This window comes from Monodon monoceros, unplaced genomic scaffold, assembly GCF_005190385.1.
Source record: "Monodon monoceros isolate NGI ecotype Baffin Bay Population unplaced genomic scaffold, NGI_Narwhal_1 Super_Scaffold_1, whole genome shotgun sequence".
NCBI lineage: Eukaryota > Metazoa > Chordata > Mammalia > Artiodactyla > Monodontidae > Monodon > Monodon monoceros.
Window position 1 is genome coordinate 75652725 of NW_021703765.1, and position 16352 is coordinate 75669076.

The 16352-nt window shown below is 48.3% G+C and overlaps 1 protein-coding gene across 3 annotated transcripts in view; it reads right to left on the reverse strand.

Annotated features, from left to right (window-relative positions):
- Nucleotides 1-16352, reverse strand: part of KSR2 (kinase suppressor of ras 2) — a 400523-nt gene that overhangs the window by 68470 nt on the left and 315701 nt on the right. For all 3 annotated transcript variants that reach the window (XM_029234471.1, XM_029234459.1, XM_029234465.1), the window contains exons 10-12: nt 10207-10375; nt 1371-1412; nt 636-708 (exon numbers count right to left, since the gene is read on the reverse strand). In XM_029234471.1, the coding sequence (XP_029090304.1) occupies nt 636-708; nt 1371-1412; nt 10207-10375 (284 nt within the window). The remainder of the gene's footprint in view (nt 1-635; nt 709-1370; nt 1413-10206; nt 10376-16352) is intronic.

Sequence of the window (16352 nt, forward strand, 5' to 3'; positions counted from 1 at the left end):
TAATGTTATAAACCAGGGATCAGCAAACTTGTTCTGCAAAGGGCCAGGTAGTAGATATTTTACACTTTGCAGGCCATACGGTCTCTGTTGCAACTACTCATCTCTGCTGTTGTAGTCTGAAAGCCTCCATAGACAGCACATTGTGAACAAATGGGCATGGCTGTGTTCCAATAAAACTTTATTTATAAAAATATGCTGAAAGTTGGATTTGTCCCATAGGCTGTAAGTTGCTGATCCCTGGTATAAACCTAAATTATCCTTTTTAAAAGGGGGATAATGATGTAGAATAATTGCCTTTTCATTAAGCTCCAGCTATTGCCTGGGGGAAGTGGTCTTTCTGATCATAGGAGGGTCTGGGGGTCTGAAGGAAGTGGTCTGGCCCCTGGAAATCACACTTGATCGGCAGGGCCAGGGACACAAGGCAGAAGTGACTCAAGGGGATGGGTACTGTCCCTCTCTTGGCCTGGGCTGTCACACTCTCTCTCTCTTAGCTTGAGTTATTCCCTTGTCTCTATGGCCCTCTCATACTTCTCCCCCACCTCCCACCCCATCATTTCCAGGAGAAGGAAGAAAGAAGACATGACCCTGAGCAAACTGAAGGGCCAGGGCAGGGGAAAGGTCTCTGTTCCACTTACATTGGATTCGAGGTCACTGGATGCAGGATGACCTGGGGCGCCCGGGTCGGCGTCTCTGGCACCGGCACCACATCTGAGAGTCAAAGATTAGACAGTAAGAAACCAAACTCGGGGTCCACAACCACCCCCAAAAGCCTGATTCCCAGGAGATGCCGACAGCTGAGAACTTCTCACCAGACCATGAGTCCCTGGGACTGCACAATCCCCTCTCTCCCTTCCCTGGCCACTTGAATTTACCTGCCTAGGTGCACGAGTGGTCTAGATGACATCCTGAACAAAGTTCCCCACTGTCACCTGGGGGCTGCTGGAGGCCCTAAGCCTCTGGCCTGAAGCACCCACTGGAACCTCCTCACTCCTGAGTCCCCTTTGGGATAATGAGGCCACTTGGTTTCACGTCTCCCAGTGCCCGATTCAAGCCCCTTTGACCATCTCTCCCCTGCCACGTGGTTCTAGACCCCTCCTCACCCTTGCCCATCCTTGCACTGCAGACCACCCACTCAGGCCTTCCTACTGTGCTCTGGGAACTCGTCGGTGCCCTTGGACCTCGTCGGTGCCCTTGGACCCCTCCACCCTTCCTCCTCCACCTCCATAGCCAGTCGCCAGCCTGTGGTCTGGGGATTCCACCCCATCCTCTCGGGGCTCATTCACCCCGGCAACCTTCGCCTCCATCCCCTCCAGCAGCTGCCATGCCTCAGAGAGCTTGCTCGGGAGGAACTGTGCTCACATGAAACTCACCTGGGAAAATGAACTGCTGTCTGTATTTGTAGTAGTGGGACGCTTGCGAAAGGAAGAGAACATCACAGTGAGTGCTGCCCTGGGTGGGCCCTTCGGGTAACAAATGGGGCTCCTGCGGCCACCTGTGGTTCTCTGCCCGCCCCTGAGGTTTCCAGGCTTCTGCAGACACCCCGAATTCCGAGGGACTGAGAACATGTGTAAAGAAGCCAGAAACATCCAAGCCAACCCTCCCACTGACACTCCCTGAAAACAGAGCACCCCAACTCAGACAGCCATCCTGAGCATCTCTGTTAAATGCGTAAATGCGTAAGGACACACATATACAGAGAGAAAAGTCTCTAAAGCCATAATCTAACACAGTAATCTTCTCCCTTCTGGCAGAGCGATGACAGTGGCTTAAAAAAAATCTTTTATGACAACAATAAGGTATCACCTCACAACTGTTAGGATGTCTATTATCAAAAAGACAAGAAATAACAAGTAGTTGGTAAAGATGTAAAGGAAAGGAAACCCTTGTGCATTGTTGATGGGAATGTAAATTGGTAGAGCCACTATAGAAAACAGTATGGGGGTTCCTAAAAATATTAAAATTAGAACTACCGTATGATTCAGTGATTCCACTTCTGGGTATATATCCGAAGGAAAAGACATCACTATCCCAAAGACATGGAAACAACCTAAGTCCCCATCAACAGACAAATGGATAAAGAATACACACACACACACACACACACACACACACACACACATACACACAATTGAAAACTATTCAGCCATAATAAAAAATGAAATCTTGTCATTTGTGACAACATGGATGGACCTAGAGGGTATTATGCTAAGTGAAATAAGTCAGACAGAGAAAGACAAACAGTATGATCTCACTTACATGCAGAATCTATAAAAAAACAAACTCATGGAAACAGAGATCAGATCTGTGATTGCCAGAAGTGGGGAATGGGGATAGGAGAATTGGGTGAAGTGGTCAAAAGGTACAAACGTCTAGTTATAAGACAAATAAGTCCTGGGGATGTGATGTACAGCATGGTGACTGTAATTAACAATACTGTATCGTCTATTTGAAAGATGCTAAGAGAGTAGATCTTAAAAGTTCTCATCACAAGGAAAAACAATTGATAACTATGTGAGGTGATGGATGTTATTTTGCAACAGATACATATATCAAATCATTATATCCTTAAACTTATACAATGTTATATGTCAACTGTATCTCAATAAAACTGGAAAAAGTCCTTTATGTGTTTCTTGTGTTTTTCCAATTTGCTGCATTGAGCATTGTATTAGTTTTCTTATTGCTGCTGTAATAACTTACCATAAACTGGATGGCTTAAAACAGTACAACCTTATCCTCTTCGAGTTCTGGAGGTCAGAAGTCTAAAAACAGTTGTAAGGGGCTAAATGAAGGTGTTGGCAGGACTGATTCTTTCTGGAGGCTCCAAAGGAGAATCACTCCTTGCCTTTTCCAGCTGTAGAGCCTGCCTGTATTTCTTGGATCACAGTCCCATCACCCCAATCTCTGCTTCCGTCCCGACATCGCCTTCTACTGTCTTTGACCTTCTCATCTCGCTCTCATAAGGATCCTCATGATTGCATTTCGAGTCCACCCAGATAATCCAGGGTAATCTTTCCACCTCAAGATCCTTAATTTAGCAACAGCTGCAAAGGTCTTTTTGCTGTATAAAGTAACATATTCACAGAACCCAGGATTAGAGCGTGGTCCTCTTTGGGGGACCATTATTCTGCCTACCACAGGCATTAATTAATTTCCATATTTAGGGAAAAATCATATAAAAGAAACTTCCTCAAATTCACTGCTCATTCTCTTACAATTCAGTTTACTTCCAGTCTGTTCACTGGAGGCCAGTTGTTCTGGACATCCCCAAGGTTTCCAATGTTAGCACTATTCCAGTAGGGTGGAGGGCCTGGACCAGGGAGTACAAGCGGTGTCAGGGGTGGGGGACAGGTCACACAGAGTTTTATATCCTCAAGTAAAGGCAGTGAGCAGGGATGGGATCAGATATGAGTCTGAGTTGGTGAATATACTTCCGGAAACAGTTCTACTCATTCAGCGACAAGCTGGCTCACCAAGAATCAGTACAGTGGTTCCAAGCCTGGAGCCTAGAAGCTGATCCTGTAGGGTTGAATTCTTGTTCTTCCTTGATTGCTTATAAAAGCTTCAGCAACTCTCTCCAAGTCTCAGTTTCCAGATGTGTAAAATGGGGATAATAAAAATCTCTCCTTCATAGGGCTGAGCTCATCATGACATGAGATAAGAGGGCATAGAACGTGCAGAATCAGGATCAGCTGCGATGCATAAGCCCATCTCTTTCTAAGCTCTCTTAACTAACAGACGAGAATGCTTTATAATTTGTAGACAGTCAGATGGTTTCAAAGGGCTAAGTCATTAGCTGCCCCGAGGGTGCAGTTGATTTATAAATTCCCCCGGGATGGACAGCAAGTCCTGGCACCTCAGGACGCCAAGCACCTGGTTTGGTGCCTGGCACCCCGTGGGTAAGCTGCTCACGTTTGTTCAATTACTGAACTCTCTTTTAGCACAGCAATTCCCAAATACCTCAGCTAGCTGGAATTGAAATGGATGCATTTTTTTTTTTTTTTTTTTTTTTGCGGTACGCGGGCCTCTCACTGCTGTGGCCTCTCCTGTTGCAGAGCACAGGCTCCGGACGCGCAGGCTCAGCAGCCATGGCTCACGGGCCCAGCCGCTCCGCGGCACGTGGGATCTTCCCGGACCGGGGCACGAACCTGCGTCCCCTGCATCGGCACACGGACTCTCAACCACTGCGCCACCAGGGAAGCCCATGGATGCATTTTTGATTCTGGAAGATGAAGGGCCGGGGCTGGGAAGCAACTCATTCAAGGTTACAGAACAAAGCTTTAAAAGAAATCCAACCTCCATGATGTCAGGGACCTTTCTTCCATTAGATAACTTAGGTTTTTTCATTGCAGGCAGACACTTTGTTAGTCAACAAGGGGCTAAAATTAAAAGAAGAAAAACTACCTGGGATCGTCAAGAGACTTAGTTGATCTCTTCCCTCCCCAACTGGGACCGAGGATTCAGTGTCTGCAGAATAGGTTAGCTGTCAGTTAAGTGTTCTTTTAAGGAGGCGGGGCTGGTGATGGAGAGAAGGCACCTGAGACGGGACAGGTGTCAGGCAATGCGACACCTGGCAAAGGCCTCCACGCTCAGAGCCAGCCTCTGCCTGGACCCCTTCAAGTGCCTGATAACAGCTCAGTCCTGACGGCCGAAAGGGAGAGAGTCTTGGCCAGAGGAGGAGGGAAAGGGCGCTGTGAGTCCTGCCTGTTCTTGCTGATAACGGACACCAGCGAGAAGCAGGTCCGAGGGGCAGCAGATGAACCCAGGTGGCTCCTGGCTCTCTGGCATCAAAGAGGACCCAGGAACTGGGAGGCTGCAGATGACCAGAGGTCAGAGAGACAAGCAGGCCACTTTGAAGGCTCTTCCACTCTGAAGCCCCTATTCCCTCCCTATGGGCTCCCCAGAGAGCAGCCTGAGTGGTCATCTGAAAGGAAGGATCTAGAAGGAAAGAAGAAAGATGAAAATATCCCCTGCCTAAACCTCGCAACGGCCTCTCATTGTGTCTTAAATAAAATCTAAATTCCTGCCAAGCCCTACAAGGCCCTGCCAGGCCTCAGCCCTGCAGCTCTGAGTCTTGCTTGGTGCCTTGTTTATGGCACTCCAGCCACTGGGACATTTTTTTCCAGCTCTTTCCCGTGGCAGGGGCTTTGCATGTGTTCCCCTCTCTTTGCCTGGACAACTCCCCACCAGCCCTCTCTGGCCAGTCTTCAGAACTCAGCTGCCTCTGACCTTTCAACCTAAACTTGTTCTCTTCTTGAATTTGCTCATAGCACTGTTCTTTCCCTTCACAGCACTTATCACAACTTATAATCCTATTTTCATGTGGATGTTTGCTCGGCTAACACCTGTCTCTCCCACTAAGCTATAAACTCCATGAGAACAGAGACTGTGACAGGCAGAATGATGCCCTCTCCCCCCACCCCCATCCCTAAGATGGCCACATCCTAGCCACTGGAACCCGTGAATATGTTACCTTACATGGCAAAAGGGACTTTGCAGATGTGAAGAACTTAAGGATCTTGAGATGAGATTATCCTGGATTCTCTGGGTGAACCCTAAACATAATCACAAGGGTCCTTACGAGAGGGAGGCAGGAGGATCCAAGTCAGAGAGAATCACAGGAGATGTGATAACAGAGGCAGAGGCTGCAGTGATGCGAGGCCATGAGCAAAGGAATGCAGGCAGCCTCTAGAAGCTGGGAAAAGGCAAGGAAATGGATTCCTTCCTAGAACCTCCAAAAGAAACCAGCTCTGCAAACTCCTTGATTTTGAGCCCAGTGAAACTGATTTTGGACTTCTGACCTCCATAACCATAAGATACTAAATTTCTGCTGCTTTAAGCCTCTAAGCTCGTGGTGATTTGCTACAGCAGCAATGGCAAACTTTTACAGGGCATTTCTGATTTGTGCCTTGCCCCATACGTGGTGCCTTGTACAGTACCTGGTGTGTAGTAGATGCTTAATAAATACCTATTAAGGATATCGGAATGGATGAATGCAGTCTGAGGGCCAGAAGACAGTTTAAAGGAAAAAAAAAAAGACAAACCTGCAGCTCTGGGCAGTGCATGAGCCTCAAGTCACTCGTTCACTCACTCATTCAGCAAACATCTAATCAGTGCCTTGAGCAGTGGGCACTGTGATGGGCTTTGGGCGCAGAGGGGTGGATGAAGCAGACTAGTTTCCTAGTCTCATGGAGCTGATGTTCTGAGGCAGGAGACAGACACTAAACATGGCACTAGGTCATGCCCAAGAAAGAAGGCATTTGAACACTCCAGCCTCTAAAACCCACACGATAGTCCCTTACAAAGCCCCTTCATGTACCTTCCCACATCAAATGTCACACAAGCTTGCAAGTTAGACCCACTTTACAGATAAGAAACTGAGATCTAAACAGCACCAGTGCCATACTCAAGGCCACAGAGGTGGGAAGGGGCAAATCTGGGATCCAAATGTAGCCCTCTTGACTCCATCCTACACTGTGCCATGTTCAACATGGCACCAGGCTTCTTAAGGGAGTGGCGGAAAACAAGGAGGTCCAGCCGACCAGCAGAGCACAATCGCAAATCCCACCAAGCCCGTGGGTGCCCTGAGGTTAGCAAATGAGCCAAATGACCATTAACCGCACAGCCTGTTTTAGAGAAAGAATATTCTAGATCAATCAATGCCAGGGACATTTTTATGCCTAGGCGTTAGCTTGAATAGTCTTCAGAAAACTCAACATCTGGCAGGAAACCAGGGCCAAAGCTCCTTTTCCCATCAACAGAGGCTCACAGTCTAGAGTATAACAGGTGACCAGGGCTTCATATGAACAGAACAGATGCCTGTCACCCTGGGGGAATTTTGCAAAAACTGCCTAAGACAGAGGGAAGGTCTGGTGGCCCTTCTGGAGGGTCCTATTTTGTTTTCCCTGTCGACATTGCATTTTATTGTTATTATTCAATTATAAAAGGGGTGCATATTCCTTGCTCTTATATACATTACAGAAGTGCATAAAAGAAAATTCCTTTTCTTAGAACACTTGCCATGAAGTCTTGCAGACATCTGTGTACATATACAAACATATATATATATATACACACACATTTAAACATACATATACAAATATATAAAACCATGTTACAATAAATAGGATGTTATTATACCAGTTGCTTTGCACATCACTTATTTTCCACTTAAAAGATATTGTGGATATCTTTCCATGTCAGGATATTTACAAAGAGCTACTCCATTCTTTTTAAGGGTGGCTGAGTATTTGGTTATATAGATATATTAGCATATTCAAACACTCCCCTCCTGATGGGCATTTGGGTTGAGTCCAAATTTTTTACTGTTGCCATGAAATCCTTACATACAGATCCCCATGCCCTTTGCAAACATTTCTGTATATAAATTCTTAAAAGTGATTTTGCTGGTCCAAGGAATGTACATTTGAAACTTTGACAGTCAATGCCAAATTACCTAACCCCAAAGTTTAATTTGATTCTTACTCCCAATACCATGGTATATGGGGATTTCATCTTTATTTCCACAATTCTAGTTAGGCCCGATTACTTAGCAGTGGTAGCCACGGTAATTTGCTATTCCTGTGTTTATCTGATAATAATGAAAATAGCTCACCTTTGTTGAGCTCTTTGACAAGACGGGTGCTCTGCTAAACTCTGTACATATATGGTAATGCTTAGCCCTTCGAGGATTCTACAGAGTAGGTACTATTATTATCCCCGTTGTACAGATGAGGGAACAGAGGCACAGAGAGGCAAGCAGTTTGTTCAACATCACACAGTTATTAAGTGACGGAGCTGGGATTTGAACCCAAGCAGCCTGGCTCCAGAACCCACACTCTTAACTGCTGTTCTAAAGTGCCTTCCCCCAAAGGACCCCTTAGCCCACTCCCCAAAGAGGGTCAGGACACTGTTGGGACCTGCCATGGAGTAGATGCAGATCCACTGGCAGGCGAGCACTGCAACTTGGCCAAGGCCCCTCCCTGGGGCTCTGACGGAAGGGACAAAGGAACTGATGGAACAGTGACCACCCCTGGTGAGTCAGGTCTCTTGTTTAAAGATGCCGGCAGTCTTTTGGAGATGAAAAGAGCTGTGGTGCTTTGAGGCGTGGTTCTCCCTTAAGAGGTTCTTTCCCGCCCCCGCTACCCTCACCCATAAACAAGTAGCAAACAGTTACTGGGAAAATAGCCCTAAGTGTGTGTCTTGGGTGGCAGGTGGTACAGCTCTAGGAAAGGACCCAGCCCCTCCCTCCAGAAATTGGGGGGTCATGGGGTGTCAAAGGGCCTTTTTTCCATTCCCCTCCTTCCAGAGAAGTGGAAATGGCTCAGGGTGCTGGTGGGAACCCTCAGTCTACGGAAATGCTGGGCAATTGTTGCCTTGTTGACTCAGGGGCACTTACTGAAATGATTCCAGCTGCTGACTCCCGTTATGGTCCTTGCTGGCTGCCAGGTAAGTGGCCCTCACACCACAGGTATGAGGCTGCCTCGGGCTTGGACTTAACCAAAAAATTTCCATGATGCAAGTTTTAAAACACACTCTATCCCTTTGGACACAGCCCAGATCAAAGCAGTGTGGGCAGGTGACGTGATCAGCTTGTCCTCAATGGGTGGTTGTATCTGGGTGTTGTCCAGATGTGGGGTTGGGTCTTCGTTCGTTTCCCAGATATTCTCTCACGACTGGTTAGGCTTGCAGGTGTGACTTGAAGCTACAGACCTGGGATATTTTCCCCCTGCGTGAAGCTCACTGGCTCAGGAGGAAATCAGTCCCTAGACCAGCACTGCCCGGTGGAACTTTCTGCAATGGTGGGAAATGGTCTATACCTGTGCTGTCCAGTATGGCAGCCACTAGCCACATGTGGCTTGCAAGCACTTGAAATGTGGCTAATGTGACTGAGGAATTAAAATTTTAATTATATTTAATTTTAATTCATTTTAAAATTTACTTATTTATTTATTTTTGGCTGCGGTGCGTCTTTGTTGCTGCGCACAGGCTTTCTCTAGTTGTGGCGAGCGGGGGCTACTCTTCGTTGCAGTGCGCGGGCTTCTCGTTGCAGTGGCTTCTCTTGTTGTGGAGCACAGGCTCTAGGTGCACAGGCTTCAGTAGTTGTGGCACGCAGGCTCAGTAGTTGTGGCTCACGGGCTCTAGAGCACAGGCTCAGTAGTTGTGGCTCGCAGGCTGTAGAGCGCAGGCTCCATAGTTGTGGTGCATGGGCTTAGCTGCTCTGTGGCATGTGGGATCCTCCCGGACCAGGGCTCGAACCCGTGTTCCCTGCATTGGCAGGCGGATTCTTCACCGCTGCACCACCAGGGAAGCCCTAATTAGTTTAAATTTAAACAGCCATGCGTGACTAGTGGGTACCATGTTGAACAACACAGACCTAGACTTCGGTCCCAACTGGCCAAGCAAGACCTCATCCCGCCAGCCTCTGTCTTGAAGTCAGCTATGATGCTGCCAATATGGCTGAACTGGAAATGTCCTTGGGGCCCTAGAACGGCACGTGGAATGGGCCGGGCCCCGGAAGGGGTAGGAAGACTCTTAGGTCTGGCCTGCCTAAGAGCAGAGAGAGAGCCCTTTCTTAAGTCCGAGAAGCCAAATCATCACATGACGGCCTCTCCACCATCTCACAGCCCAGCACATAGTCTCAGGTCAGCAGCCGAGTGCCCTGGAGTTTGTGAGCTGGAAGACCCTTTGGGGTCCTCTCGTCCACCTATATCCTTTCAGAGATGAGAAAACTGAAGTCAGAGGTCACAGGTCAGGGACATGAGAGAGCTGGATATGGAATATCAGACGCCAGCCCGCTCATTCAGAGCCCTGTCCTGATGTCTGGGGTAGGACTCAGAATGCAGCCCTGTTGTCAGTTTCAACTGATTTAGCTCATAAGACAAAGGTCAGCTCCAGAGCCAATGGCTCCCCCTGTGACTCAGACTTAGGTGGAGATCCTGGGTTGCTGCTTCCCAAAAGACTGAGTCTCTAAGAGTCCCTTTACCTCTCTGAGCCTCTGTTTCCTCATCTGTAAAATGGAGCTGATCGTACTTACGTCATGGCTACTCTAAAGATCAAATAAGGTAATATGTAGCAACTTTCCTGCATATGGTAAGACTCAATCCATATGCTTCCAACTCATTGCCTTTACGCATGGACTAGTCCGGAAATGGCTCTGGCACGAACCCAGAGCTCCCCCCTGTAGCTTCCCAAGCATGGAGGTACCTGGCAGGTTGAGGTTCTTCTGCTGCCTTGTGCACTGCGGAGAAGGGTGTAGGGGAGAAGGCGGCGTGGCACTGGGAGGGAGCGGAGGCGCTGGCGAGGAGGGCGTGGAGGACGTTGTGGATGAGGGATTGCTGCTAGAGTCTGGCTGGTAAGGAACAGGGATGTGGTCCTGCAGGAAGAGAGTAGGGCAGGGGGCAGGGGCCGACAGAGAGGCAGAGACACAGCAGTGAGAGTGGGTTGCACAGGAAGAGACCCCACCCTAGCATCCACAGCATCTCTTCCATTTTCCTCAACCACCAGATACTTCCAAAGTCCCCCCACCTGCTTCATCATCCCACCAGGTTGCATCCAGCTGCGGATGGAACAGCTTCTGGGGTCAAATTCCTGTCCACTGCTTGAAGCCCGGACTGAAAGGTTACCACATAATGAAAGCTATGTAGGCAACAGTCACGCTCCCCATGCCTCTTTGATTTTGGAAAGTCCCACGCAGAGGTGCCCAGAGTGTTCTTCCCATCCTAACGCCTCGCATCCTGAGTGTTTATTAAAGAATCAACGGCCTGACAGCTCAAGAGAGAGTGTGAGAGCAAGCCTGCAGCAACTTCCCTCGCATCTCAGTTGGAACCAGCAATGCCTCTTCCGGCCCTTGAAACTGCTCTAAAGTCAAGAGGAAGATAGAATCCATGTGTGCGTCCTCAGAACGGCGCTGGTCAGGGATTTGGAAATGAGATCATCCTGGATTTGGGCGTGGGGGGCATTAAACCCAATGTCAAGTGTCCTTATAAGAAACAGAAAAGGAAAGACACACAGAGGAAAAGGCGATTTGAAGACAGGGGTAGACAGGAGACTGATGCTTCTAGAAGCCAAGAAATGCCAAGGATTGCTGGAGCCACCGAAAGTAAGGAGAGAGGCATGGAATGGATTCTCCCTCAGAGTCTCCAGAAAGAACCAACCCTGCCGACACCTCGATCTCAGACTTCTGCACTCCAGACTGTGAGAGAACGTCTTTTGTCTTAGCTACCCAGTTTGTGGTGATTTGTCTTAGCTACCCAGCATCCCCAGCAAACTCTTACAAGCAGAATCCAGAGTGAGGCAAAGGCAGATTCAAAATCCCATGGCCACCTCTTCCCCTCACATCCTGAACAAAATGCTTAACCTCGCCATTCCTCAGTTTTGCCCTCTGTAAAACGGGAATAACACTAGCAAACCTCAGCATCCCAGAAAAGGGGTTCCTGCCTCTCAAAGCCTGCAGAGCTAAGAGCTCTCCGGGGAACCTTAATCTGTTCATTCACAGGACATGGATCACTTGGTCCCTGCATTACTCAGAGGCCCACCGTTCAGCTTGGCTCCAGGTGCCCAAGGATGGTTTTGTGTGATCTGGTTATTAGTCAACAGGTGTGCTTACCTGCCAAACTCCAGAGCTGGTGTAGCAAACACCAACCAGCATATGAGGGTGGGGAGTGTGGGGTGGGGAACGGACATTCCCCATCTGGATGCCCAGTGGCATCCCGTGCTCAACTGGTGCTGTGCACGTCCCCCTCCTAGAGTCCACCCCACTCCCACGCGGTCACACTGCCTCCACATCAGTGACTTCCCCTCTGGGAGCTTCAGTCTCTCCCTGCCCTTCATGTGGGCGAAGAACACCCACTGTGTGTGGATGTGTTGCGAAGTTTAACTAAGGTTATGTATGTACCTACACCCTGAGCACTGCGCTGAGGCACTTTGCTATCAACAAACGGTAGCGATTATATTGATGACGGCGTTTACTTTTGCAATTAAGCTTTTTATTTGAGATAACTGCAGATTTGCATGTACTTGTAGGAAATAATAGAGGGATCCCATGCATTCTTACTTAGTTTTTTCCAATGATAACATCTTGCAAAACTACGGTACAATATCATGACCCGGACACTGAATTGATACAGTCAAGATACAGAACATTTCCACCCCCAGAAGGGGCCCTCATGTTGCCCTTTTCTCTCCTCACCACCTTGCCCTCCCATCTTTTATCCCTGGCACCACTACCCTATTCTCCATTGCTATAATTTTGTCATTTCAAGAATGTTCTATAAATTGAATCATATAGTATATAACCTTTTTGGATTGGCTTTTTTCACTCAGAATAGTTCTCTGGAGAGTCATCCAAGTTATTGCATGCATCGATGGATTGTTCCTTTTTATTGCTGAGTGGTATTTCATGGTATGGATGTACCACAGTTTATTTGATCAACCATCCATTGAAGGACAGCTAGGTTGTTATCCTCTGTGGCTCTTGTGGATCAAACTCCTACAAACATTCCTTGGACAAAGTACTCCTATTCCAGGCAAGGTCATGCTCTAGTTCATTCCAGCCACCTTCCACGCAAGACCACCTTGGAGGTAATTCTGATCTGATTTTAGTAGAAAGGCATCAGGAATCCAGCCTTCTCATTCTATCCTAATTTATCGAATGGTAATTAAATTTTAATGGCAATGGACATGTTAGTATAAGGAATAATATGGCAGTGACATGCGGGCTAAGATTTACATGGTTGGGCTGTGAAGGCCCCATACAGCCCAATGGGGCACAGGAAGTTTTTAAAGGAAGTTAGGGACTGATCGTGTCAGTAGAGGGACAAGGGGAAATGAAGGTCAGGCATCTATCCATCCTATCAACACTCTTCTTTGAACTTCTACTCACAGATTGGCAAATTTCAAGAAGTTTCCATAGATGCTCTGCAAAAAAGTCATTATATCAGTTAAAAAAAGTATAAAGGTTTGTACTAAAAACAGCATCCCATTAGGAGGAACTGGCATATAGACTGTGCTCCAACGACACAGCATGTTTAATGAAAACGTTGGTCCACGATGTACACATTCAGGCTTGACCTGGGCTTACGTCACTTCCTCTTCTCTCATCCCTACAATCACTTCCTCTTCTCTCATCACAGCAAATGGTCGGTCCACAGTTCCCAACACAAACCAGGCTATTTCACATCTCCGAGGCTAGGGGCATGTTGTTATTTCTACTTGGAATATCTGCCCTGCCTTGTCCAGTCTGCCTGGAAGATGCCTATTCTTTCTTCAAAGCCCAGCTCAGACCGGCCCTCCTCTGAGAAGTTCCCCTGACCTCCCACTCCAGCAGGTCAGCACATTGCTCGCTCCTGGTTCCAGCCCTCCTGGTACTAGTCCTGCCTGGTACTAGCGCTGCCTGGTACTAGCTCGCTCCTGGTATTAGTGCTGCCTGGTACTAGTGCTGCCTGGTACTAGCTCGCTCCTGGTTCCAGCCCTGCTGGTACTAGTCCTGCCTGGTACTAGCTCGCTTCTGGTACTAGCCCTGCCTGGTACTAGCTCGCTCCTGGTACTAGCGCTGCCTGGTACTAGCCCTGCCTGGTACTAGCACTGCCTGGTACTAGTCTTGCCTGGTAGTAGCTCGCTCCTGGTACTAGCCCTGCCTGGTACTAGCGCTGCCTGGTACTAGTCCTGCCTGGTAGTAGCTCACTCCTGGTACTAGCCCTGCCTGGTACTAGCGCTGCCTGGTACTAGTCCTGCCTGGTAGTAGCTCACTCCTGGTACTAGCCCTGCCTGGTACTAGCTCGCTCCTGGTACTGGCCCCAGCTTCCGTTGATGCTTCAACACCATCACTTCTCAGCTTACTTATCTGTCTCATTCTCGAGGCTAGAAGCTCCCTATTCTCAGCTCTTAGCAATATGCCAGGAACAGTGTGGTCCCTCGAAAAATGTGTGATAGAGGAAGGAACAAGGAAAGAAATGAAGAGAGGGAGGGATAAGGAGAAGGAGAGAGGGAAGGAGGAAAAGGTTTATCTCCTCATACGAGACAGTGTCTTATTCATCTTGGCATCTGCAGAACTTAGCACAGAAACAAAAACATAGGAGGTGGCTAATAAATGTTATATGAATCAATGAATGGAAAGGAAGGAAGGATGGAAGGAGAATTGAAGGGACAGAGGGAAGCAGGAGCTGCTCTTATGAAGGAAACAGTTATGGCAGGAATTCAGTCTTTCTCATGTCCGAGGCTCAGGGCTGATGTGAATCAACAGAATCGGCAAAGAGAAAGCTGCATATGGTGCCCACGTTGCCCAGCAGAACTGCTAAACAGGATGGGAAATTCCTTCCTCGGGCCAGACCCAGACCTGTGTCCCAATGGGAGCAGCAGCTGGAGGTTGTCTTCCAGCAGAGGGAAACTCAAACTCTACCAGATCATGAAGGGAAGGACTAATGGCATAATTCCTCTTTCTGAGCGCAGTGTAGATGTGGAAACATCCTTCAGAGACCATCCAGTCCCATCCCTTCGTGCTACAGATGGGGACGCCGAGACTCAGAGATGGGATGTGACTTGGAGTCATACAGAGGGTTAGTGGCCCAGGTCCCCATCTCCAGCCCAGAAGCAGAAACAGAAGGTCGAACCAAGTAATAAGAAACTCGCATCTGACTCTGAGAATCAAACAGAAGCATGTTCACCTCCCAGGTTCCCCCTTCACCCAGCTGTGCACTGATTTGAACATGCCAATGACAGTAACTCTCTCTCCCGTGGACTTTTCCGAAGGAAACCGTCCCCACCCTCCAACCCAACAGACTCTCCTAAACAGCCATACTTGTCTTGTGACTGCCATAGCCCACTCCCAACTCAAGACCATAGGTCAGGGCATCATGACAGCTGGTCAGTGACCTATGACATGGAATAAACAGAGCAGGGCCAAGAGGGAGAACAGTGGAAAGCAGAGCAAAGGTGGAGCGGAGATGAGGCTCCAGGGAACAGAAGAGCCACGACAGGCCAGAAAACAAACTGGCTGAGGTTACAGGGAGTAGGAAGTCTACAGCCACAGAAGCAGTGATGGAGAGAAAAGACGAGAGGAGAGGATGGGGAGACCGGTCAACAGTACCAGACCAGAGGGCACCCACAAATAGCAGCTGAGCCACCGTCATGATGGGGGGCCAGAACAGTGACCCATGGTCTTGCTGAGGGTCCAAGCAGCTGGCCTGAGCACAAGCCTGTCCTCCATGTCCAGTTTCATGAGACCTAGCTCCTCAACTGTGATTCCCCTTTCTCTTCTTGCCCCATGTCCATCCTTCCCATAGACAACTCCCTGTGCTGAGCTAGCCGAGGTGAGCCTGTTCCTTGCAACCAACTGTAAAGGACAGCCAGCACGCAGCCACTTCATACCCTGAGAAAACCATAATTCAAAAAGAGTCATGTACCAGTATGTTCACTGCAGCTCTATTTACAATAGCCAGGAGATGGAAGCAACCTAAGTGTCCATCAACAGATGAATGGATAAAGAAGATGTGGCACATATATACAATGGAATGTTACTCAGCCATAAAAAGAAACGAAATTGAGCTATTTGTAATGAGGTGGATAGACCTGGAGTCTGTCATACAGAGTGAAGTAAGTCATAAAGAGAAAGACAAATACCGTATGCTAACACATATATATGGAATTTAAGAAAAAAAAATGTCATGAAGAACCTAGGGGTAAGACAGGAATAAAGACACAGACCTACTGGAGAACGGACTTGAGGATATGGGGAGGGGGAAGGGTAAGCTGGGACGAAGTGAGAGAGTGGCATGGACATATATACACTGCCAAACGTAAGGTAGATAGCTAGTGGGAAGCAGCCGCATAGCACAGGGAGATCAGCTCGGTGCTTTGTGACCACCTAGAGGGGTGGGATAGGGAAGGTGGGAGGGAGGGAGACGCAAGAGGGAAGAGATATGGGAACATATGTATATGTATAACTGATTCACTATGTTATAAAGCAGAAACGAACACACCACTGTAAAGCAATTATACTCCAATAAAGATGTAAAAAAAAAAAAAAAAGCTTCCCTGCAGCAGGCAGATCTTCGGCTCCAGACACCACTGCAGGTGGGACCTTTGATGCCTCGGTGCGGAAGCACAAACACTGTAGACTGGTCCCCTCAGGGGCGGCAGGTGCTGCTGCTGCTTCTCCTCCATCCTCCCCACCCTCCTCCTCCCTCTTCTTTCTTCTTCCTGTTCTTGCTTCTCCTCCCTCTTCCTCTTTCTCCTCTTCCCCCTCCTCCTCGTCTGTCTTCTTCATCACCAAGCTCTGCCATGGCCTGAGGATCCAGTATTGGGACTAAACTCCTGACATATAACACACGGCATCAACTCCTCTCCACAACTCC